The 23,903-nt window shown below is 45.7% G+C and overlaps 1 protein-coding gene across 1 annotated transcript; it reads right to left on the bottom strand.

Annotated features, from left to right (window-relative positions):
• Nucleotides 1–244: 244 nt before the first annotated feature.
• Nucleotides 245–16,768, bottom strand: LOC144892181 (uncharacterized). Its single transcript, XM_078777444.1, has 3 exons — nucleotides 16,715–16,768; nucleotides 1,136–2,415; nucleotides 245–314 (listed from the first exon to the last, which is right to left on the bottom strand). Exons 1-3 carry the CDS (start codon nucleotides 16,766–16,768, stop codon nucleotides 245–247), a joined length of 1,404 nt encoding a protein of 467 aa, XP_078633570.1.
• Nucleotides 16,769–23,903: the final 7,135 nt, after the last annotated feature.

Raw genomic sequence — 23,903 nt, forward strand, 5'->3', positions numbered from 1 at the left:
CAAAACTGACCTGGTTGTTCTCAATGGAAACCTGAACCAGTTCAAGTACAGGGCCATTCTGGAAGAAACATTGCTTCCATTTTCTCGTGCAGCCTTTCGAGGAAACTTTGTCTTCCAAGATGACAATGCACGGCCTCATCGTGCTCGCATGATCCAACACTTTCTTGCTGACCATGGTGTAGAGCATATGGAGTGGCCTGCCATGTCCCCGGATATGAATCCGATAGAGAACTTGTGGGCAGAATTAACGCGTCAAATCGACCACTTGGACCAGCAGCCGACCTCTGTGCGTGAATTGCAGCAGGCTATTGTCACTGCATGGCAAGCGATTCATGTCCAACCCTTGGCAAATCTCGTGAACAGCATGCCTCAACGTGTACGTGCTCTCCTGAATGCTCGTGGGGGTTACACGAAGTACTGAACTGTAATTTTACTGTCCGTAATCCCAGTCATGATTTAACTTTTGTTTTTGTTGGAATTTTTTTTGGCTAATGTGCAAAATAAAGAGATACTTCTGGAAAACGTACAGAAGTTTAACACAGTACTGTCCGTGAATTGAGTTCGATATCAGTTTACATCACTTTCAAGGATCAATTTATTTGCTTCGAAATGTCAAATGTGGTTTTTGTTTCTTTTAAAGGTCACATTAACAAAATCTAGAATAATTTCAACATAATTCCAATGAACTTTTGGTTCTAAGTCATCTTGAAAAGTAAGTTCACCCCCACAAAAAAAATGCCATTTTAAATGCCAAGTCTGTATTTGGGGATTATTTGTCTTTTGTAGTTGTTCAGGATTTTGATAATAATAATAATGTTGTAGTTTGTCAAATATCATTGTTGTTGATTTTGTGAGTTTATTTTGAGAGGAATTGTGGAAAATTAAAATAAAGAAATTCCATATCAACCGTTTATTTTTAACCATGAATACAACAGGGGGGTTACCATTTCCTTTCATGCACACATTGCTTTACATTAATGTTTATATTTTAAACAACTTGTACATAATGTGCATAATCCCTCGGGAATAATGGAAATCCATGATACTTTGTAGGAGCTGTTTGGGAATAAGTTAACTCTTGATCAGAGCAATGGAGCTCGCACAGATTTTGACAAGAGAAGGGACAGGAAGAGACTTCAGCTGGTTGTTGTACAGATATAGATGTGTTAGACTGGTTAATTTATCAAACACTCCGTTAGGGAGGGACTTCAGCTGGTTGTTGAGCAGAACCAGCTTTGTGAGTTGTGTAAGTTTATCAAACACTCCATTAGGGAGAGACTGGAGCTTGTTTTGTTGCAGATCCAGATATGTGAGTTGTGTAAGTTTATCAAACACTCCATTAGGGAGAGACTGGAGGTTGTTTTGTTGCAGATCCAGATATGTGAGTTGTGTAAGTTTATCAAACACTCCGTTAGGGAGAGACTGGAGCTTGTTTTGTTGCAGATCCAGATACGTGACTTGTGTAAGTTTATCAAACACTCCACTAGGAAGAGACTGGAGCTTGTTTTGTTGCAGATCCAGATATGTGAGTTGTGTAAGTTTATCAAACACTCCACTAGGAAGAGACTGGAGCTTGTTTTGTTGCAGATCCAGATATGTGAGTTGTGTAAGTTTATCAAACACTCCGTTAGGGAGAGACTGGAGCTTGTTTTGTTGCAGATCCAGATATGTGAGTTGTGTAAGTTTATCAAACACTCCGTTAGGGAGAGACTGGAGCTTGTTTTGTTGCAGATCCAGATACGTGACTTGTGTAAGTTTATCAAACACTCCACTAGGAAGAGACTGGAGCTTGTTTTGTTGCAGATCCAGATATGTGAGTTGTGTAAGTTTATCAAACACTCCGTTAGGGAGAGACTGGAGCTTGTTTTGTTGCAGATCCAGATATGTGAGTTGTGTAAGTTTATCAAACACTCCATAAGGGAGAGACTGGAGGTGGTTTTGTTGCAGATCCAGATATGTGAGTTGTGTAAGTTTATCAAACACTCCATTAGGGAGAGACTGGAGGTGGTTTTGTTGCAGATCCAGATATGTGAGTTGTGTAAGTTTATCAAACACTCCATTAGGGAGAGACTGGAGGTGGTTTTGTTGCAGATCCAGATATGTGAGTTGTGTAAGTTTATCAAACACTCCGTTAGGGAGAGACTGGAGCTTGTTTTGTTGCAGATCCAGATACGTGACTTGTGTAAGTTTATCAAACACTCGGTTCGGGAGAGACTGGAGGTGGTTTTGTTGCAGATCCAGATATGTGAGTTGTGTAAGTTTATCAAACACTCCGTTAGGGAGAGACTGGAGCTTGTTTTGTTGCAGATCCAGATACGTGACTTGTGTAAGTTTATCAAACACTCCACTAGGAAGAGACTGGAGCTTGTTGTTGTCCAGACCCAGGATTGTAAGTTTGGTAAAATCAAAATCAAACTACAAATTATATCTGAAGTACATCCGGTAATTATATTAAATTATTTACTTCCAGTGATTATTTGTTTTTATATTCGGGGATTATTTTGCTTTTGTAGTTGTTCTGATTTTGATAATGATGATGTAGTTTTTAAATATCATTGTTGTTGATTTTGTGTGTTTCGTGAATCCAGAGGCTCAGATAATCATTGCTGGGACAACTGAATCCCATTGGTTGTTATAAAGCCAGGTGTACTGCAGGCTGGTCATGTGACAGGGTCAAGACTTAAACAAAACACAAGAAGAACAAGCATTCTGAGTATTGCGCTGCAATACATGTCCGCTACCGGCAGTGTGAATTATATAATTACCAACTCACGTTCTGAGGTAACTCGGCTAAAAATTATCCGATTTTCACCAAATAAAGTTCATGAATGGTTGCACAGACCGCTACTTCTCACTAAAAGTGGAAACAAAATGTAAATCGGAGGCAAAATAAGCCCGCAAGGTCGCTCCATGGAGCAGCCTGCACGTATTGCACTGTGTGAATTATATAATTACCAACTCACGGTCTGAGGTAACTCGGCTAAAAATTATCCGATTTTCACCAAATAAAGTTCATGAATGGTTGCACAGACCGCTACTTCTCACTAAAAGTGGAAACAAAATGTAAATCGGAGGCAAAATAAGCCTGCAAGGTCGCTCCATGGAGCAGCCTGCACGTATTGCACTGTGTGAATTATATAATTACCAACTCACGGTCTGAGGTAACTCGGCTAAAAATTATCCGATTTGCACCAAATAAAGTTCAGGAATGGTTGCACAGACCCCTACTTCTCACTAAAAGTGGAAACCGAATGTAAATTGGAGTTAAAACAAGGAATATTAACAGCTTTGACTTACCGCACTCCAAATTATAGTCCGGAAAACTGTTGGGGAAATTACCAAAGTTCAAAGTGCCGTAACTTTGTCAAAAACGATCGAAACGTCGTGAAGTTCGAACTTGACCTGTAACTTATCATGAGTAAACCATGTACCAAGTTTGAAATCATTAGCATTAAGCTTTTCGAAAAAAAGTCCGGAAAACTGTTCTTTACGTGACGGACTGACGGACGGAGGGACGGCGTGCAAACCTATAGTCCACTCCGCTGTACACCGGTAGGGGACTAATAATGAGAAGCTATGCCATATTGTAATTCTGGGATGCTGGTCAAAGTTCAGGGAGGGGGGGGGGGGGATTACCCCGAATGCGGGCATTAGAAGACTCAAAGTATTTTCAAATGTTTCCAAATGAAAGGTTGACTCCAGAAACATTGGTAAAGACACCAAGTTTTTGGGGGTATGATGAATGGTTGAGAAGTTATGCACATTTGTAATTCTGAGTTGTGAAGCAACGGGTTTGGGGTAGGGGTACCCCCATATATGGCATAAGGAATCATCCAACACTACTTTTAGTACTTCCATATAAAAGATTGCCTGGTGTTGGCTTAGCGGTTAGGGTGCCGGCTTGGGATCCGAGGATCCTGGGTTCGAATCCCGGTCAATCGCTGAATTAACACCAGGGGGGTTGACTCAGCCTGCCATCCTTCTGAGGTCGGCAAATTGAGTACCAGTTCACTGGTAATTCCCTGTGTATCGCAAGAGGCGACGAACAGGGTTGGCGCCAGGAAGGGCATCCGGCCATAAAACATTGCTTCAAAAAGGGGACCACGGTGCCCCAAAAAGGGCCATAAAACATTGCTTCAAAAAGGGGACCACGGTGCCAATAAAGGGCCATAAAACATTGCTTCAAAAAGGGGACCCAGGGTGCCCAAAAAAGGGCCATAAAACATTGCTTCAAAAAGGGGACCACGGTGCCAATAAAGGGCCATAAAACATTGCTTCAAAAAGGGGCCCACGGTGCCAATAAAGGGCCATAAAACATTGCTTCAAAAAGGGGACCACGGTGCCCAAAAAAGGCCAACCCCCGCTCTGTGGGGAAAATGGGCTCTAAAGGTGGTTCATATGAAAGATTGCCCCTGAAAACCTAGGGAAAGATGGTGATTTTGTTGGTTTATCTTGAAAATTGGTCGAGTTGTGCCTATCTGAAAATTCGGCAATTTAATGGAAAATGAGTTAAAATCGACAACTTTCATCCACGAAATACACCATGTTCGACTCCAAAGACTTTACAAGACTTTTGGTATGTTATAAGGTTGACTTATCTTCGACAGATACATGAGGTTTCATTTCTGTTGCAATTAGTGGTGGGTCTTGTTGGACTAACATTGCAGGGTGGTGGTGGTGGTGGTGGTGGTGGTGGTGGTGGTGTGATGGGGTGATGGTGTGGGGTGTGGGGTGTGTTTTCATGGCACACATTGGGCCCCTTGATAAAATTGGAGCAACGTTTGAATGCCACAAGATATGTGAACATCATTGCCAATCAGGTGCATCCCTTCATGGCAGCAGTGTATCCATCTGCGAATATATTTCTTCAGCAGCATAATGTCCCATGCCACAACTTGTCCAGGAATGGTTTCACGAACATGACAGTGAATTCAGCTTACTGTAGTGGCCTGCCCAGTCACCAGATCTCAATCCAATTGGGCATCTGTGGGATGAGATGGAATGAGCTATTCCGAGTAGAGATCCACTTCCAGCCAACTTGACACAACTTTGGGAAGCATTGGAGTCAACACGGGCCAACATCCCTGTGGAACACTTTCGACACTTTGTAGAGTCGATGCCCCGACGAACTGAGGCTGTTCTGAGGACAAAAGAGAAAGCAACTCAATATGAGGAAGGTGTTCCAAATGTTTTGTACACCAAAGATGCATCAACACGGTATATTTTTTGCAGAAATTCGAATTTTTTTCGCTGTTTGGAAAAACCTCTGAAAAAAATTAATTCTAAACCTCCTCCCCCTTACGAAGAAGAAGAAGATTTAGCCTTTTAATAGCAAAATGGGTCACTTTATAAATCGGAAAAAGACATATCATATCTATTTTTTAGAGGATCAAGGGATAGATGATCGTCGAGGTAGTCTCATCGTTTGAGTTCCCCTTTCAGGAAACATCACTTAACTATAGCTGTCCCATTTGGTATGAGGTTGGATCCACTGCTTTGATCCACTCACAATCGATTATATCTTGGCATAAAAATTATGGAGAGCAATGAAAATGATTACAGAATGGACTGGAAATTTGTTTGTGTTGTTGTATGCTTTGGTATTGTTCCTTTCAATTGTGTGTTTCGAGTTGATATAACAGGGCAGTATTTGTGTTGTTGCTGCTGCTGCTTTTGCTTTTGTTGTTGAAATTTTTGTGTTGTCATTTTGTGGTTGTTGTTGTTGCTGCTTTTTTTGTTGGCATTTTTGTATTGTTGGCATTTTGTGGTTGTTGGCATTGTTTAAGCTTGCCCCAGCCACCTGACCAGCCTGCAGAACATATATCTTCATACTAACCCATGGGACTGCAGCTGTTCACCCCGATCAGTACATTTTCATTTCCTACTTGTATGTCCGTCCCATGACATTTCACACTTGTCTCGTAAACATAAAAGACGAATATAAATTTTCTCTTTTAAAAAGTTATTGCAGGGATTGGTGAACAACTAAAGTGACTTTAATAAACGCTCTGATATGATAAAATAACATTTATAACTAAACATATCTACCAAATAAACACAATGTCAGTTGTGTGTTTGTACAGGTGTCTGCCCTCCTTCATAAAGGTAGGTTTTAAAGGCCAATATTTCAACACGAATGTGTGTTTTCCATAAAGAATATTTATTTAAAAATATTTATTACATAAAAAAAAAAAATTAGATTATAAAAAATATAAAAAGATAAAAAAAACATTTTCCATTAAGAGTACTTATATCTCTTGTATTGGACTTGTAGACGGTGGCTTGCAAACAGCCTCAAGGGCATTGTACAAAAGCGTTAAAAAAATAAATAATAATAATAATAATTACAAGGTGCAGGAAGGTGAAATTCGCTGCACATGATGTGCAACCTGCTCAGAGTAAAATAGTGTTTATTTATGTCCATAGGATGTCCCATAAATAAAGAAGATATAAGCACAAATGACACTAGGCCAAGGCTTCAGAATTTGGCATTCTCACTCGGCTAAAAAGTATTGGCACCCTTGCATTTTTTCAAATAATGCACCATCTCTTCCAGAAAATTGTTCAAATTAAAAAATCTTTTCGTATCCACATTTGTATTTATTTGGTTTCCAGTGGAAAAAAACCCCAAAATGCTGAAAAAATTACTAAATCTTAGCTTATTCCACACAGAAATCCTAAAATGGTCTGGACAATATTATTGGCACCCTTCAGAAGTTGATAGAAATAATTAGATTTCAAGCAGGTGATTCTCCTTTACTTTGGAATTGAACTCACCTGTGCTGAGATGCAGGTGCCTGCAATATAAAAATCACTCATTCAACCAGTTTGAATAGAGAAAAGGAGTCATTCTGCTGGTTTGTGTCACTGTGTGGATTGCAATGAGAATGGAGAAAAGAAAGAAAACCAGAGAATTGTCTGAGGAGGTCAGACACAAGATTGTAGCCAAGCATGGACAATCTCAAGGCTACACATCCATCTCCAGAGATCTTGATGTTCCTGTGTCCACCATACGCAATGTTATCAGGAAGTTTAAGGCCCATTCATTTTTGAACTTGCATTGTATTGCTGGATTGGCATCTATTTGCACACTGTGTATCGTAAGTGGGGAGGTGTAAGATTGCCTGAGCACTCGGATAATTTCACTCGGTCACATCTGTGTGCTAAAAGGCGCGACCCACCAAAGGGGAACGTATTGACCTCCTGAGTACGTCAATTTGTTACATAAAGGTTTATATGCACATCCTTTCATGAATGTTTCAAAATGAAATGTACTAAATGTTCCTGTGTATGTGGGGGGTTTTTTATTTTATTTTTGGTCTCTCAGGATTTGGGGAATTTTCTTTTTTTTTTAACAAAAAAAATGTCACGTTAATGCATTAATGGGTCATAATGACCCGGGATTTGTCAGGCAGGTTATTTTTCTAAAAAAACAAAATACAATTATCTCTATTGCTGTATTCTTTGAGGTGTGTTTTCTTGGTTTATATCGATGTCTCTTTACTCGACTAATCTTGCTAACACATTCTATTTTGTTTGTCATTTGTTTGTTAAACTTTTAAAACAACCCTCATAGCTCAGGATATTGGAGTCGCGAATGTTCAAATCACAAAAATGATGTTGATCCTTTTCTAGCAATGTTTGTATTTCCTAAAAAAAAGTACAGTGATGTCCCATAATGTCTTTGTCCTGTTCATAAGAATTCTGACCTCGGAAGGATCACAGGCTGAGTCAATGCACCTGGTGTTACTTCATCGTCTTGAGAGGGGCTCGATCTCAGGACCCTAATATTTTAAGTCAGCCATCTTAACCGTGAAGATCATCAATTTAAGTCTTAATGAAATGAACAATTTGATGTTTCTATGGCAACGTTTTTTTGGTGGGTGGGGTGGACCTTACAAGTATCATGTTCTGCACAACGTTTGTCTGTTTGTTTGTGAACAAGATATCTCAAAAGATGTGGACGGATTTGGATGAAACGTGATGGATAATTTGGGCGTTTGACACAGAAGAATTTTGGTGAAGATCCCAATATGGATCCGGACATGAGGATTTTTTGATTTTGTAAGTTATTCTTCACCATTGAATACAACAACAACAACATGCATTTTAAAGGCCATTTTCCCTGCTAGAGCGGGGGTTAGCCTTGCGGTCCCCATGACAATCTTCTCCATTTTGCCCTATTTTCTGCATCTCTCCTTGTTAACCCCCTTGCCCGCATTTCTTCTTCCACCATCTTGAGCCAAGTCTTTCTCGGTCTTCCCCGTCTTCTACTTCCTTCTACATTCATTTCCATCACTCTTCTCAACCAGTCACTTTCATCCTTCCTCAACACATGACGAAACCATCTCAACCTGTTCCTCTTCACAGCATCAATCACAGGCTCTATTCCCATCATCTTTTGCAATTCATCATTTGTCTTCCTCTCTGTCAACGATACTACGCACATCCGTCGAACCATTCGCATTTCCACCCTTTCCAACCTTCGTTGCTGCTCGACATTCATTACCCATGTCTCACTCCCATAAATCATAACACTTCTCACACATGCAGCATACACCTTTCCCTTCAGCTTCAACGACACTCCCCTCATCATCAGCATGCCACTCATTTCCCGCAACTTCTTCCATGTACATCTCACTCGAGCAACCGTTGCCGAGTCTGATCCACCTTCTCCATTCAGCATGTCTCCGAGGTAGCAAAATGTTTTCACACCTTCCAGCTTCACGCCGTCTCCAAGATCCAACTCAACATTTCCTCCATCTGCAGCTCCCTCTGTGCACACCTTACATTTGAATGTAGCTGCCACACTGGTTAATGACCCTCTCAGACCACTACATTTTTGATGAACCCACTCAGCGCACATTGTACACTGAATGGAGTTCACTCCGACACCCTTCCTACACACAGCACAGGGCCACTTCCCAGTTCTTTCCACCTCACCACATGCTTTACCACTTGCCATCACCTTCGTCTTTCCGATATTCACCTTCAGACCTTTTGTCTCCATACATTCCTTCCACTTGTTCATCTTTTCCTTCAGTCCATCCATACTTTCCGCAATCAACACCAGATCATCTGCATACAACAACTCCCACGGTAAACCCTCCTTTATGTTCTGAGCCAGCACCTCCATCACAGCTACAAATAGTAGTGGACTGAGTACCGACCCCTGATGCACTCCCACCTTCACCTCAAACTCAGCACTGTTCCCGTCCTTCGTCCTTACAGCTGTGCGCGCTCTTTTGTACATTGCCATCACTACTCTGATCAACCATTCCTCCACTCCTAACTTCCTCAATGCCCATGTCAATACTTTGCGTGGAACCCGATCGAATGCTTTCTCCAGATCAACAAACCCAAGAAACAACTTCTTCCTCTTCTCCATGTACTTCTCCTGCAACTGCCTCACAATGAAAAGCGCGTCTGTTGTTCCTCTTCCTGGCATAAATCCAAACTGCATTTCGTCGATCTTCACTTTCTTCCTTATCCTCCTCTCCAACACCCTTTCCAATACCTTCATTCCATGCTCCAATAACTTTATCGCTCGGTACGAGCCACACTCCAGAGGGTCACCTTTCCCCTTGTATAGAGGGACGAGGGTACTCAGTTCCCAATCCACTGGAATGCGGCCTTCTTTCACCACCAGATTACAGATCTCTGTCATTTTCTTCACACCCCAACTTCCTGCTGCCTTCAACATATCTCCCACAAATCCCGTCGGCCCTCCCGCTTTTCTACCCTTCATTGCTTTTATCGCTTCCTCAACTTCCTTCTCAGTTATCCTCTCTGCTGGTCCTAAAACTGGGTTACTCTCTATGTTGCCATCCCATTCATTCTCTGTATTCAACAGCATTTCCATATATCTTTTCCATCTTCCTTTAATTCCATCTGGGTCGACAACGATTTGTCCCACTTCATCCTTCAAGCAGCTCACCCCCATCACATCACACCTCTCTTTCGCTATCTGCTTTGCAATCCTGAATACTGCTTTCTGACCCTCTTCCGAATCCAAGCGTTCTCCGAACATTTTCCTACATGCCTCCTGTGCCTTTGCAACCTCTTTCTTTGCAGCCTTCCTGGATGCCTTATAACTTTCATGCTCTGCTGTTTCCGCTCCCGTAACCTTCGCCTTCTGCCACTCCTTGAACTTCTTCCTCTTCTCGTCAATCCTCTTTCCAACTTCATCATCCCACCACCATGTTTCCGAGTGCCTCGGTGGTCCTTTTGTCCATCCACATACCTCACCAACGGCTCCCAACAGACTAGCTTTCATTGACATCCAACCACTTTCAAGCTCAACCACATCATCCTCGACCCTACTCAGCCTCTCTTTTAATGCCTCCCTTACTGTCACCTCTTTCAGCCTCCACACCTTCATTCTCGGTTGGTACTTCACCCGCCGAGCTCTCCTCGCACCTTTCACCCTTACGTCGCAGACAACCAAGTGGTGCTGTGAAACAGCCTCCTCCCCCGGGATCACCTTTGTGTCTCGGAGGTGCCCCCTATCTCGCCTACGCACCATCAGGTAGTCAACGGTTGTCGTCGACCCACCTGACGTGTATGTAACAAGCTTATTATCCTCTTTCTGGAACTGAGTATTACAAATCAACAAATCAGCTCCATCAGCAAACTCCAAAATCCTTTCACCTTCTCCATTTCTCACACCATATCTGTAACCCCCATGAACTCCGTCAAAACCATCCATACTCCTTCCCACATGTCCATTTAGGTCTCCTCCTACCACAACAACTTCCTCATCTTTCACGTTTTCCATCAGCTTCTCTATCGCACACCAGAACTTGTCCTTCTCTTCATCGCTCCGACCAACCTGCGGAGCATATCCCGAGATGACGTTCACCAAGAACTTTCCAATCATCATTTTCACCATCATCAACCTATCACTCACTCTAGTCACAGTCACCACACTGTCTACAAACTCTTCAGAAAACAGGACACCAACACCATTCACGCCTTCTGGGCACCCTTGCCACACAAACTTGTATTTCTGTCCCTGCCTACCCTTCACCATTCTCACACCACTTCCCTTCCATCTCATCTCTTGCACACAACATAATATGTCCACTCTTCTTCTGACCAATACTTCCACCACTTCTCCTGACCTCCCTGTCATTGTCCCTACATTCCATGTCCCAAACCTCAGAAACCGATCTCCACTTTGGGCTGTACCCTGCCCACATGTAGTTGTAATTGTCATGGTTCTCTTTTTGAGGCAATGTTTTTTATGGCCGGATGCCCTTCCTGACGCCAACCCTCTTAGTCGCCTCCTACGACACGCAGGGATACGGCGTACCTATTCTTATCCAGGGTACACACTGGGAAACGTTTAAAACATGGAAATCCTGGGAGGGGGGGGTGGGGGGGGGGGGGTCAGCGCTGCGGTTTAAACAAATTTAAATAAATATTTCAACAAAACCATGAAAACAATCTGGGAAAAGTCTCTAAGTGAGAACGTGGATTTGAGAAAGCAGGAGCAGAGGTGAAAGAACAAACGCGAATATAGGGGGCGGGGCACAAGTCGAGACGAGGAGGCCGCACGAGACACCAGGCCGCACGAGGCGCGAACAAAGAAACGACTAATTACACACAAATTTGCAACAACTACAAAACCAAAACCAAATAGAAACACACAATAACACATACACAACAAAATACGCAGCGGAAATTTGACAAAGAAACGAACGGGAAAACACTCAAACTTTGATGCCGTGGAGAGATCAAAGCAAGCCCCATCGCTCGAGGGACCGGAACCGGAACCCATTCTTCACCATTGAATGATGGAACCAAAAACTATATAGCGTCATATTTCAAAAAGTTGTGGACGGCTTATAACAAAAACGTGGTGGATGAGTTGGTCAGGAGGCAAGAACAAGCCGATTGGATTTTGGTTCATGTCCGAATGTATATCTGGCCTATCATTGGGATATGAAAGATAAACTGTTTAGCCTGGCGGAGGTATACGCTCTATCAAGTGCTGTTCTAGTCTAACTTTATTGATTACTAGCAGGAGTACCTGGCGTTGCCGGGGGTGGGGGTGGGGGGAGGCAGGAGAGGGAGGCATGAGGAAGGGAGTGAGGGGAGTGGAAGGGGAAGGTTGAGGAGGGAGGGGAAAGATATACTGGAGTCCCTCCATAGAGAGAGTTACGACAACCCGGAATGAGAAGCCATTTTGTTTCCATTGTTTGTGCCACGCACTAGTGCACTGCCCGCTAGTGTGTATACATTGTGCGTAACCGAGTACAAAATTTGAGCGCCTACATTGTGTAATTTGTGATTTGCACCGTGCCCCTCGCTTTTGATATGATTTTCTCTTCGTCCAAGATAAGAATCGGATTTTGTTTATTGCAATAATCTTTGTTCAGAAATGTAGTTTTATGTGGGGAGGAGAGGGAGGAGAGGGGGAAAAGGAATAAAAGGGAAAGAGGGGACAGGAAGTGCCTATCATTTTCTGGACTACCTTGCTCTCTTGCGTCTTACTTTCTTGACTAGCATGCATGCACACAAAGCCGACAATGTGAACATTTTCAAATCTCTGTTAAAGACTCATTTATTTGAAAATGCCGACATCTGATTATATCTTAGGTTTTCTTCTTGTATAATTTGTATTTGTATATTCATCTCGTTGGCTTTCTTCTCTTTTCTAAGCGCTTAGAGGCCCCTGCAATTTACGCTATATAAATTCCTATTATTATAACAACATTGCCTTAAAACCATCTTGACAAATGACAGAAAGGTTGATTTTAAATATGAAAATTAAAAAGTGATTTAACTTTTCATGTAGGCGCACCGGGAGAAATACATATGCACAATTAAATTGTAATTATATAAAAGGCCCAGAAATTCTAATCCAGACTTGCAATGGAAGAGTATGCATGTAAAACATACCCATTTTTCATAGCAATGTACAATTAGTTGCATGGTGTACATCTAAACTATTCCAAATTACATACATGCTAGGACGTGCCCGTACGTGGGTGCCCGTTCCTTGCCAAAAAAAAAAAAAAAATGTCTTCGCCCATGCATGCATGGGCGTGCCCATGGGCCCATGGGCGTGCCCGTAAGTGCGTGATGTGACCGTACAATGAATGTATCGTCCCGACGCCGCAGCTCGGATGGCGCTGCAGTTAATCGGGCCTGTATCGGCAGAGTTATTATAAACGTGTACTACAATCGATCGTACCTTACAGCGTCTGCTCGCCACGTTCAGCATCAGTACGTCGTCACTATGACTATCCGTAAGTCCGGAAGTGACGTCCTCATTTGACTGTCCGGAAGGTCGCATATCGCAGTTACGATGAATCGCAAATTAGTTTTAATTAGTTTTAAAACATAGTTTAACGCCAACATAGCGCCAACATAGTTTGCCAACGTGAAATAAATGAATACGCTCTCAAATGTGCCGTCCGAGGCAGAGTCTGTTCGCCATGTTCGGCACACGTGATAGCTCGCTGCTCTCTGATTGGTTGAATCGTTTTTTGGACATAGCTCGGTAACTACTTCTCCGATTAATATGAAACCTTGAAAAGGCACATCCTCAGGTCCCCAGCAATATACCTGGCAAGTTTCAAGTATATCGGACCCGTGGTTGTCGAGAAACAGCGGTCACAGACACACACACATACACACATACACACACACATACACACAGAGATTACTGGAATTATAGATAGATGTACATCTATCTATAATTCCAGTAATCTCTCTGTGTGTGTGTGTGTGTGTGTGTGTGTGTATGTGTGTATGTCTGTGTGTTTGTCTGTGACCGCTGTTTCTCGACAACCACGGGTCCGATATACTTGAAACTTGCCAGGTATATTGCTGGGGACCCGAGGATGTGCCTTTTCAAGGTTTCATATTAATCGGACAAGTAGTTACCGAGCTATGTCCAAAAAACGATTCAACCAATCAGAGAGCAGCGAGTTATCACGTGTGCCGAACGTGGTGAACAGACTCTGCCTAGGACGGCACATTTGATAGCGTATTCATTTATTTCACGTTGGCAAACTATGTTGGCGTTAAACTATGTTTTAAAACTAATTAAAACTAATTTGCGATTCTTTCGCTTTCCTGCGCGTTTGTGCACGCTATGGCGATTTCTTTACCAAACTCCGCAAGCCGTTCGCTTTGGACCAAACCATTTCATGTAAATAGAGGGGGGGGATTGTCACCGTACTCGCAAGCCGTTCGCTTTGGACCAAACCATTTCATGTAAATAGAGGGGGGGGGATATAATTTTAGATATATATATAGTACGGGCATGCCCTAGTAATAATAATAACAATAATAACAGTATTTATATAGCGCCTTAGCATGAAATGAACAAAGCGCTTCACAACATATCTTGAAGACTACAACTTACATTACACAATCTTAGAAGAAAAGACTCAAAGCTACTTATCAAAAAATACGATTAAGTTACTTTGGAAATAAATGTGTTTTGAGTTTTGCTTTGAAAGTTTTTATGTTGTGTGAGGTCCGAATAGTTATAGGTCGTTTGTTCCAGGGGGCAGGTACTGAGTTGCAAAAGGCTTTGTCCCCGTATGGCATATGAGTTCTATTACAGACAAGGAGAGTCTTATCAGCGTGTGATCTTAAGTATTTGGCGTCATTAGAATGAGTGTGAGTGTTAAAGACAATACTCACATTATTAAATACTAGGGCATGCCCGTACTATATCTATATCTAAAATTATATCCCCCCCCTCTATTGACATGAAATGGTTTGGTCCAAAGCGAACGGCTTGCGAGTACGGTGACAATCCCCCCCCTCTATTTACATGAAATGGTTTGGTCCAAAGCGAACGGCTTGCGGAGTTTGGTAAAGAAATCGCCATAGCGTGCACAAACGCGCAGGAAAGCGAAAGAATCGCAAATTAGTTTTAATTAGTTTTAAAACATAGTTTAACGCCAACATAGTTTGCCAACGTGAAATAAATGAATACGCTCTCAAATGTGCCGTCCGAGGCAGAGTCTGTTCGGCACGTTCGGCACACGTGATAGCTCGCTGCTCTCTGATTGGTTGAATCGTTTTTTGGACATAGCTCGGTAACTACTTGTCCGATTAATATGAAACGTTGAAAAGGCACATCCTCGGGTCCCCAGCAATATACCTGGCAAGTTTAAAGTATATCGGACCCGTGGTTGTCGAGAAACAGCGGTCACAGACAAACAAACAAACACACAGACATACACACATACACACACACACACACACACACACACACACACACACACACACACACACACACACACACACAGAGATTACTGGAATTATAGATAGATTATCAAAGACAACAAACAAAGCGAGACAATAAAATAGAGCGTTCCTCGTATGTATTCAATGCAAGGCCAGAAACACGTGAAGATCGGACAGGAAACAACATGGCGTCTAGACCACGTGACCACTTTTTTCGGACTCTTCATGTCACAACTCTCTATACAGGGACTCTAAGATATACTACATATACGTATTTTGGGGTTGGGGTAGCTTTGACAGGCCCCTACGTTTTGGGGGAGGGGGGAAGGGAAGGAGGAAAACTTTATCGTGCAAAGAGTGCTTTAACCTCAGTGTTGCCCAGGTAAAAAAGGAAATTGTAACACCCTCTGCCACCATGACACACGGGACACATTTACATAGATAATTTACACCCCTTTCCCGGTGCCCCACACCCCCAAATGAGGCCGTGGCCACATAGCCTATGTTGCCCCCCAGACAAAGTTGTATTTGTAACCCGAGTAAAGTAAATAAGTGTTTATAGCTGGAGTACCCGGCGTTGCTCAAGTGAAAAAGAAACATTAACATATTTGAAATGAGGGCAAATATCATGGAAAAGCAATTACATCCAAATCAGAATCCATCACAAATGTCAACTCATCATTTTACCTTTTAGTTGAATATATGCTGCTGAATGTACCGTTGATCATGTTTCTGAGTTAAGTATGATGACGTTCAGGAAGAAGAAGAAGCCTTTATATCTATATATATATACACAAGATCGAAGCTCGAGTAAGAGCAAACAGTAATCACAAAAAAAAAAAAGGACACAAAGAAAACATATCATAAAGGGAGCGGGAGACAAGAAGGGGAGAGAGAGGGAAGCACTCAAGTACAACAGTAGTAGAGAACAGGGACATCGGAAGATCTGTGGGAGGGAGAGGGCTTGGGGGGAGGAAGCGTGGGAAGGTGGGAGAGGTAAAGACCACATGGACACAGCGAGGACTTCCAGGAAAGAAGTCGGTATTTCAAAAAAGTGGATCTGGGATGAATGAACGGGGGTAGAAAAGATCAAGGTTTTGGATGGGGGAAGATAAGAGATGGTGGTGAACAGCTGTTTTAAAGACCTGGAGGGAGGAGTGGGATTAAACCAACTTGAGTTGATTGACTTGATTGACTTGACTTTATTGTTGTTTATTGACTTGACTTGATTGTTGTTGATTGATTGACTCGATTGTTGTTGATTGATTGAGTTGATGTGATTGAGTGGGAGCCTTTCCACCAACTTCCACCACTTCCGGAATTGTTTGATTATTTGTGTTTAAATGTCTGGTGATTGTTTTGTATTTATTTATGCCAATGTGTACCTGAATATTACTGTCATTAATCAAAAAGGCTTTGGCACTCTCGAGCGATTCTTTTTTTCACCCAACAAAACGAACTTTTTATTTTAAAATTTCTCTTTTTTTGCCAAAAATACTTCCAGACAGTCACTGATGAACCTCTGAAACTTGGCAAAGATCGGTTCAGCCATCTCTGAGAAAATGGCGACAAACACACACACACACAGACAAAGTAACGGCTCTCTTATATAGTAGATTGATTATTGGGATATTTAACATCCACTTTTGACTTTTATGCTCATTAAGGCTAAATTGCGTCAATGCAGGTGAATATGAAAAAAACATCAAACTATATTCCCCATGGTGAGTCGATCATATATTTGTATAAAGTTTCTCATTGACCTGTTAAGTGGTTCTGGAGAAGAAGGCTTTATTTACGTTTTTAATATCAATTCAATATGACCTCCAGATCACGAGACCGATGACATCGTAAATTTAATTCCTCACACATTGGATCGCAGATCAGATTTATGAAGTTTTAGATTTTTTGGATAAGGATTTCGATTCAACCAATTATGGCTGGAATACCACTTCACTGATGACGCCATCATTATCACCCAAAATACCCCAAGTGGAGTTGATGACACATGCAATGTTTCAATTTTTTCGTTGAGTGGTTTCAGAGAAAAAAACATGTTCAAATCATTTCCTTTTATCCAATATGGTTGCCATACCATGTGACCTATGACCTCAGAGTTGTCAATAAAATTTTATGCATGGGGAGTCCGTCCTGTATTTTTAGTTTTGCCTCGATCGGACAAGCAGTGCATGGAAAAACTTTTTTAAAGCAAAAATATATAGACGTGGACAGACAGACAGACAGACAGACAGGCGTTGCAATAGTCTCATATCCCCTTTGGGGCAAGAATAACAATGTGAAGGATGTTTTGTCTCCAAACAAGATACATGGACAAACCTTTGGGCACAGATTACAAAATAGGAAGTGTTTGTAACCAGATGCTAATAAAAAGCTATAAATATGAGAAAGTCATGTGAACATCATTTATCTGTGAGTAACTCATTGAATTAAACTCAAAAATCATTTGAGGACACAAATAAACTGTAACAATAATTACTACAATGTCACAGGTTCAGGAAGTGGAGACATCTGCTGTGCTGTTCCTGCATGGATGATCCAACTCAACAAGGCAATCGATTATATCTCATTCTCAATCCATAATGTGAAGAACCACAACTTCCCCAAGTCACATCATCAAACACATCAACCATCAACTCATTTGAACATATTTCCTCATTGTGGTGTCATATAAGCCACGAGGAAAAACCACTCCCAAGAAGGCTCAAACCGCAGTATCTCCCTTACAGATGGTGCAGTAACAAAAATGACAAAACAACGAAAGATTCCCTCACCCCGTCGATATTACCTGTAGATATACCTGAGGATGCCCATCAAAAGCCTGAACTGTTGTTTTGTATTTTAGTCATCTTGAGGGATTTCAGATGGCCCTGATTTTTCATGGGAATCATTTCCATGTCCGGCCTTTGTGAACCCAATGACTTAAGGATGAACGTCAACATTTGGATTGGTTGCACTTGGACCAGCCGAGGCAGCCAGCCATATTATCCTCTTCCTGAAGATAATGAGTGAGCCAGTCGGGTTTGTCATCATAGTCTAATATTGATTGGGTAATTCTCCTAAGATAAGCTCATTTACACCAAATATCGACTCAATGTTATTCACATTTACACCTTCTGCCAGATATGAACCTATATTAACCTCTATGACGTCACTCTAGTGTTCTCACCAATCGGTGATGACTGTACTCTGATTGACTAAAGTGTTAAGTAATCTATAATAATAAAAGGCAATGTGTGTCCATTACTTTGTCAGTCAGTGTGTCTCCAACATAACTCCAAAACCATGAAACCTAGTAGGCCCCAAACTTTGCGACTTTCTAAGGGAACTCCAATGGAGTGCATGAATGAAAAGTGGATGTTTGGATAAATCTCAACACTCCTTTTTAAGATAATTAACCAGCTTGTTAAATTATAACAAAATCAGTCTTTATCCTCGGTCAGCCCGCTATCCCTCACAGGGGTCTTGAGTTTAGGCCTGCTCAAAAATGCCTTGCCTTGGAACAGGCCGCAACGGTTTCTGCACGATTAAGCGTTCAAAATGTGTTTTTTCACTTTCCTCACTCACATCTTCGAATTTCTGATCTTCATACAGACGAATCACTGTATTAAACTCTTTAAACAATGCCTTTCACTTGCCAAGAAGCCGTTCCTTATCAACCGTTTTGTTGGAGTAGATATATTTATTTATACTTGTATATATTTATATTTGTATATATTTGTATACATTTAAACAAAGAAGCACACTAACGCCATGACATGACGCTGACATCATGTGCATAAATTATACCAACACATCACCTCCAAACTAGGAGGCATCCATGTGGTACTCAAGTCTCAATGTATATATATACAGTATATTGTGGCGGACACAAGCAAGGTACACGAATTCAGCGCACCAGCAGGTGGCGCGAACATCCAGGCGGGGAACTGGAATGCATGCCCCACCTATCGACCAACCGGCCACGCCCGGGGACGAGGCGTGGCCTCGGCACATATATGCAGGCTCTAAGCTCGGGCCCGCTCAGTGCTGCAGTTCGAGCTTTCATAATAAAGACTCTTGGTTTTATCAAACGCGTTGTGGCCTACCACTTTGGCAAGCAAGTTGTGTGCGCAGCACCACACTTCACTGGTGACCCCGATTGGTTCAGCCGTTGCTGACCACCAAACGCGCCATGGCCAACAACGCTGTCGCGGTAAAACTCCCAGAGTTTTGGGAAGCACAGGCCGATGTGTGGTTCGTGCAGGCCGTAGCGCAATTCCAGCTTCGAGGCATAACGGCGGACGAGACCCGTTCCTACCACGTGGTCGCCTCCCTCGGGCCCGGCACTGCCGCCCGAGTCGTGTCCATCCTGCGGCACCCGCCGGCCGACCACTAGTACAGGGCGCTCAAACGTCTCCTCATCGCCACGTTCGGCCTCACTGAGATCGAACGGGCCGACCGCCTCCTGGACCTTCCCGAACTCGGCGACACACGATCATCCGTGCGGATGGATTATATGCTGTCGCTGCTGGGTGACCAAGCCCCGGATTTTTTATTTCGGGCGCTTTTCATACGCCAGCTACCGCTCCAGGTACGCCTCGCGCTGGCGGGTTCCAACATAAGGGAACCCCGCGCCCTGGCCGTAGAGGCCGACAAGGTCTTCGCGGCTTGCGACACGCGGGCGAGTTACGGTGCGTCCATCGTGGTTCCCGAGGCAGATGCTACAGCGTCCCTCATGGCCGCTGCCACGCCCCGACCACCACCACCACCACCACCACCGCCGTCGAGAAAACCGCCGCCGCCCCCGCCGCCCCAAGCCTGGTGCTATTTCCACACCAGGTTCGGCCACAAGGCTAAGAAGTGTTACCCGCCATGCTCGTTTGGCAGGTCGGGAAACGACCAAGCCAGCGCTCGGTAGCGGCCCTGAGCATCGGCAATTTCGGCAGCCTCCTCTTTATCACGGACACCTTGTCCGGGCGCCGTTTCCGATACAGGAGCGCAGGTAAGCGTAATCCCAGCCTACACGTCCGACAAGCGAACCGCGGGCCGGGGCCCCGCTTTGCTTGCCGCCAACGGTACACCCATCCGCACGTTCGGGAAGCGCTGCCTCTCCATGCGGTTCGGAGGGCAGCGCTTTCAATGGTCATTCGTGACCGCTAGCGTGCCCATGGCATTGCTCGGTGCGGACTTCCTATGTGCGCACGGATTGTTGGTCGACGTAAAGCGCAGACGGCTCGTCCAGGCTGAAACCTTTAGCTCCCTCGCTTGTTCGCTGAGCAGCTCATCGAGCGGCTCACTGAGTGGCTCACCTAGCGGCTTGCTGGATGGTTCCGTCCCGGCGAGATTGGTTTGTACGCTTCCAGCAGCACACGACTTTACCCGCCTACTCGCCAGTTTCCCGGCCCTCACGCGGCCCACCTTTTCAGCGGTGGCCGTTAAGCACGGGGTGGAGCATCACATCCCCACGGTCGGGCCGCCTGTCTATGCCCGGGCACACCGGCTCGAGCCCACGAAGCTCGCAGTGGCGAAAGCGGAGTTCGCCACGCTGGAGCGGCTGGGGATCGTGCGGCGCTCCAACAGCGCATGGGCTTCCCCGCTGCACATCGTGCCAAAGCCCGGCGGGGGATGGCGGCCGTGCGCGGACTACCGCCGGCTCAACGATGCCACCACCCCCGACCGCTACCCGGTCCCACACATTCAGGACTTTTCCGCCCGTTTGGCCAACACGACCGTGTTTTCGAAGGTGGACCTCATCCGGGGCTACCATCAGGTCTCCGTCCAACCGGACGACATCCCGAAGACGGCCGTCATCACCCCTTTCGGCCTTTTCGAATGTCTAAGGATGCCCTTCGGGTTGAAGAATGCGGCTCAGGCGTTCCCGCGGCTTATGGATAGCGTCTTACACGACTTACCTTTCCTGTTCGTCTACATGGACGACATCCTAGTCACGAGCGCATCCCGGGAGGAGCACCTGCTCCACCTCCGCACGCTTCTCGAACGCCTGGGCCAGCGTGGCCTAATCATCAACCCTGCCAAGTACCGTTTCGGTGTGACCACCGTCGACTTCATGGGGCACCGCATCACCGAGCACGGGGCCGTCCCTTTACCAGCCAAGGTGGAGGCGGTCAGGGATTTCCCGCGGCCCCACACGTTCAAGGGGCTCCAGGAGTTCCTGGGCATGGTAAACTTTTACCACCGCTTCGTGCCCCACGTCGCCCAGCTCCTCCGCCCCTTGCACGAGGCCCTCAGGGGCAAGCCGGGCAAAAGTGACATCGCATGGTCGGAGCCGATGGCCGCGGCGTTCGCGGGCGCAAAGCTGGCTCTGGCTGACGCCACCATGCTGGCGCACCCGGCGCCCGACGCACCGATCGTCCTCCCCACCGACGCGTCGGATTACACGGAGGGCGCGGTGCACGAGCAATGGGTGCGTGGTGCTTGGCAACCGCTGGCGTTTTTCAGCCGGCAGCTTCGCCCGCATGAACGCCGGTACAGCACCTTCGACCGCGAGTTGCTCGGACTCCACCTGGCGGTCCGACACTTCCGCCATCTGCTGGAGGGCCGCCCGTTCATGGCCTTCGTTGACCACAAGCCCCTTGTGTTCGTGATGGCCAAGGTCGCCGAGCCATGGTCGGCACGGCAGCAGCGCCACCTCTCTGCCGTGTCCGAGCACACGACGGACATCTGTCACATGGCGGGTAAGGACAACCCGGTGGCGGATTGCCTTTCCCGGTCCGTCATGCACGCGGTCCACCTCGGGATCGACTATGCCCGGATGGCGGAGGCCCAGACCACCGACCCCGGTGTCCAGGCCTTGCGGACCGCCATCACGGGCCTCCGCGTCACCGAGGTGCCGTTCGACACCGCGGGCACGGACCTCCTATGCGACGTCTCCCTCGGCCGGCCTCGCCCCATCGTGCCCGCTGGCTGGCAGCGCCCGGTGTTCGATGCCATCCACGGCCTGTCCCACCCTGGTGCGAGGGCATCCCAGAAACTTGTCGGGGCAAAGTTCGTCTGGCATGGCCTCCGGAAGGACGTCTGCGACTGGGCCAGGACGTGCCTAGCGTGCCAGCGCGCAAAGGTCCACCGCCACACCCAGGCACTGTTGGCCCCGTTTACGGTGTCTGAGCGGCGGTTTGACCACATGCACGTCGACTTGGTGGGACCTCTGCCCCCCTCGCAAGGGTTCACCCACCTCCTCACCATGGTCGACCGCACCACACGGTGGCCGGAGGCCGTCCCATTGGCGGCGACATCTGTGGCTGAGGTGTCGCAAGCCTTTATCGCCACTTGGGTTGCCCGGTTCAGTGCCCCCTCGGACATCACCTCGGAGCTCTGGGCCGCGGTGGCGCAAGGACACAGGGTGAAGCTACACCACACCACGGCCTACCACCCCCAGGCCAATGGCCTGTGCGAGCGCTTTCATCGCTCCATGAAGGCCGCGCTCCGGGCCAGCCTCTGCGACGGTGGCTGGGTCGACAGAATCCTCTGGGTCCTGCTGGGCCTCAGGACGGTGCCCAAGGACGACCTGCGCGCGTCCTCGGCCGAGCTGGTCTTCGGGAAACCAATGCGGGTACCGGGTGAATTTATCCCCGACTCCACAGCTCCTTGGTCCGCGGCACAACAGCGCTCCGCCCTACTTCAGGAGACCGCCCGGAGGTTCGCCCCGGTGCCAACGGCACACCACGGTTGCCCGCCTTCCCATGTCGCCCCGGAGCTTCGCACGGCAAAGTACGTGTTCATCCGGCACGACGCCCACCGGGCACCGCTGCGGCCCCCGTACGATGGGCCCTTCCGCGTGTTGGAGGCCGGGGACAGGTTTTTCACGGTCGACATCGGCAGTGCCCCAGATCGCATTTCCGTGGACCGCCCAAGCCGGCCCACCTCGATCCGGACCACCCGCCGCCAGCGGCTCTGCCTCCGCGTCGAGGCCGCCCCCCGGCGGTCGGACCCCCGGCACCCCCACCAGCAGCTCTGCCTCCACGTCGAGGCCGCCCCCCAGCGGTCGGACCCCCGGCGCCCACCAGCCCTGCCGTCCCGCCACCCCCCAGACCGGCACCCATCGCCAGGGGGCGTTTCGGCCGGGTCATCCGGCTTCCCCGCAAACTCACCCTTCAGATGCGCGGGAATTCTGGGGGGGCGCGTGTGGTGGACACAAGCAAGGTACACGAATTCAGCGCACCAGCAGGTGGCGCGAACGTCCAGGCGGGGAACTGGAATGCATGCCCCGCCTATCGACCGACCGGCCATGCCCGGGGACGAGGCGTGGCCTCGGCACATATGTGTGTGCTCTAAGCTCGGGCCCGCTCAGTGCTGCAGTTCGAGCTTTCATAATAAAGACTCTTGGTTTTATCTAACGCGTTGTGGCCTACCTCTTTGGCAAGCAAGTTGTGTGCGCAGCACCACACTTCAATATATATATATATATATATATATATATATATTATATATATATATATATATATATATATATATATATATATATATATATATATAATATATATATATATATATATATATATATATATATATATATATATATATATATATATATATATATATATATAATATATAATATATATATATATATATATATATATATATATATATATATATATATATATATATATATATATATATATATATATATATATATATATATATATATATATATATATATATATATATAT

The sequence above is a fragment of the Myxine glutinosa genome, chromosome 5 (genome assembly GCF_964187855.1).
Source record: "Myxine glutinosa chromosome 5, kmMyxGlut1.1, whole genome shotgun sequence".
Lineage (NCBI taxonomy): Eukaryota > Metazoa > Chordata > Myxini > Myxiniformes > Myxinidae > Myxine > Myxine glutinosa.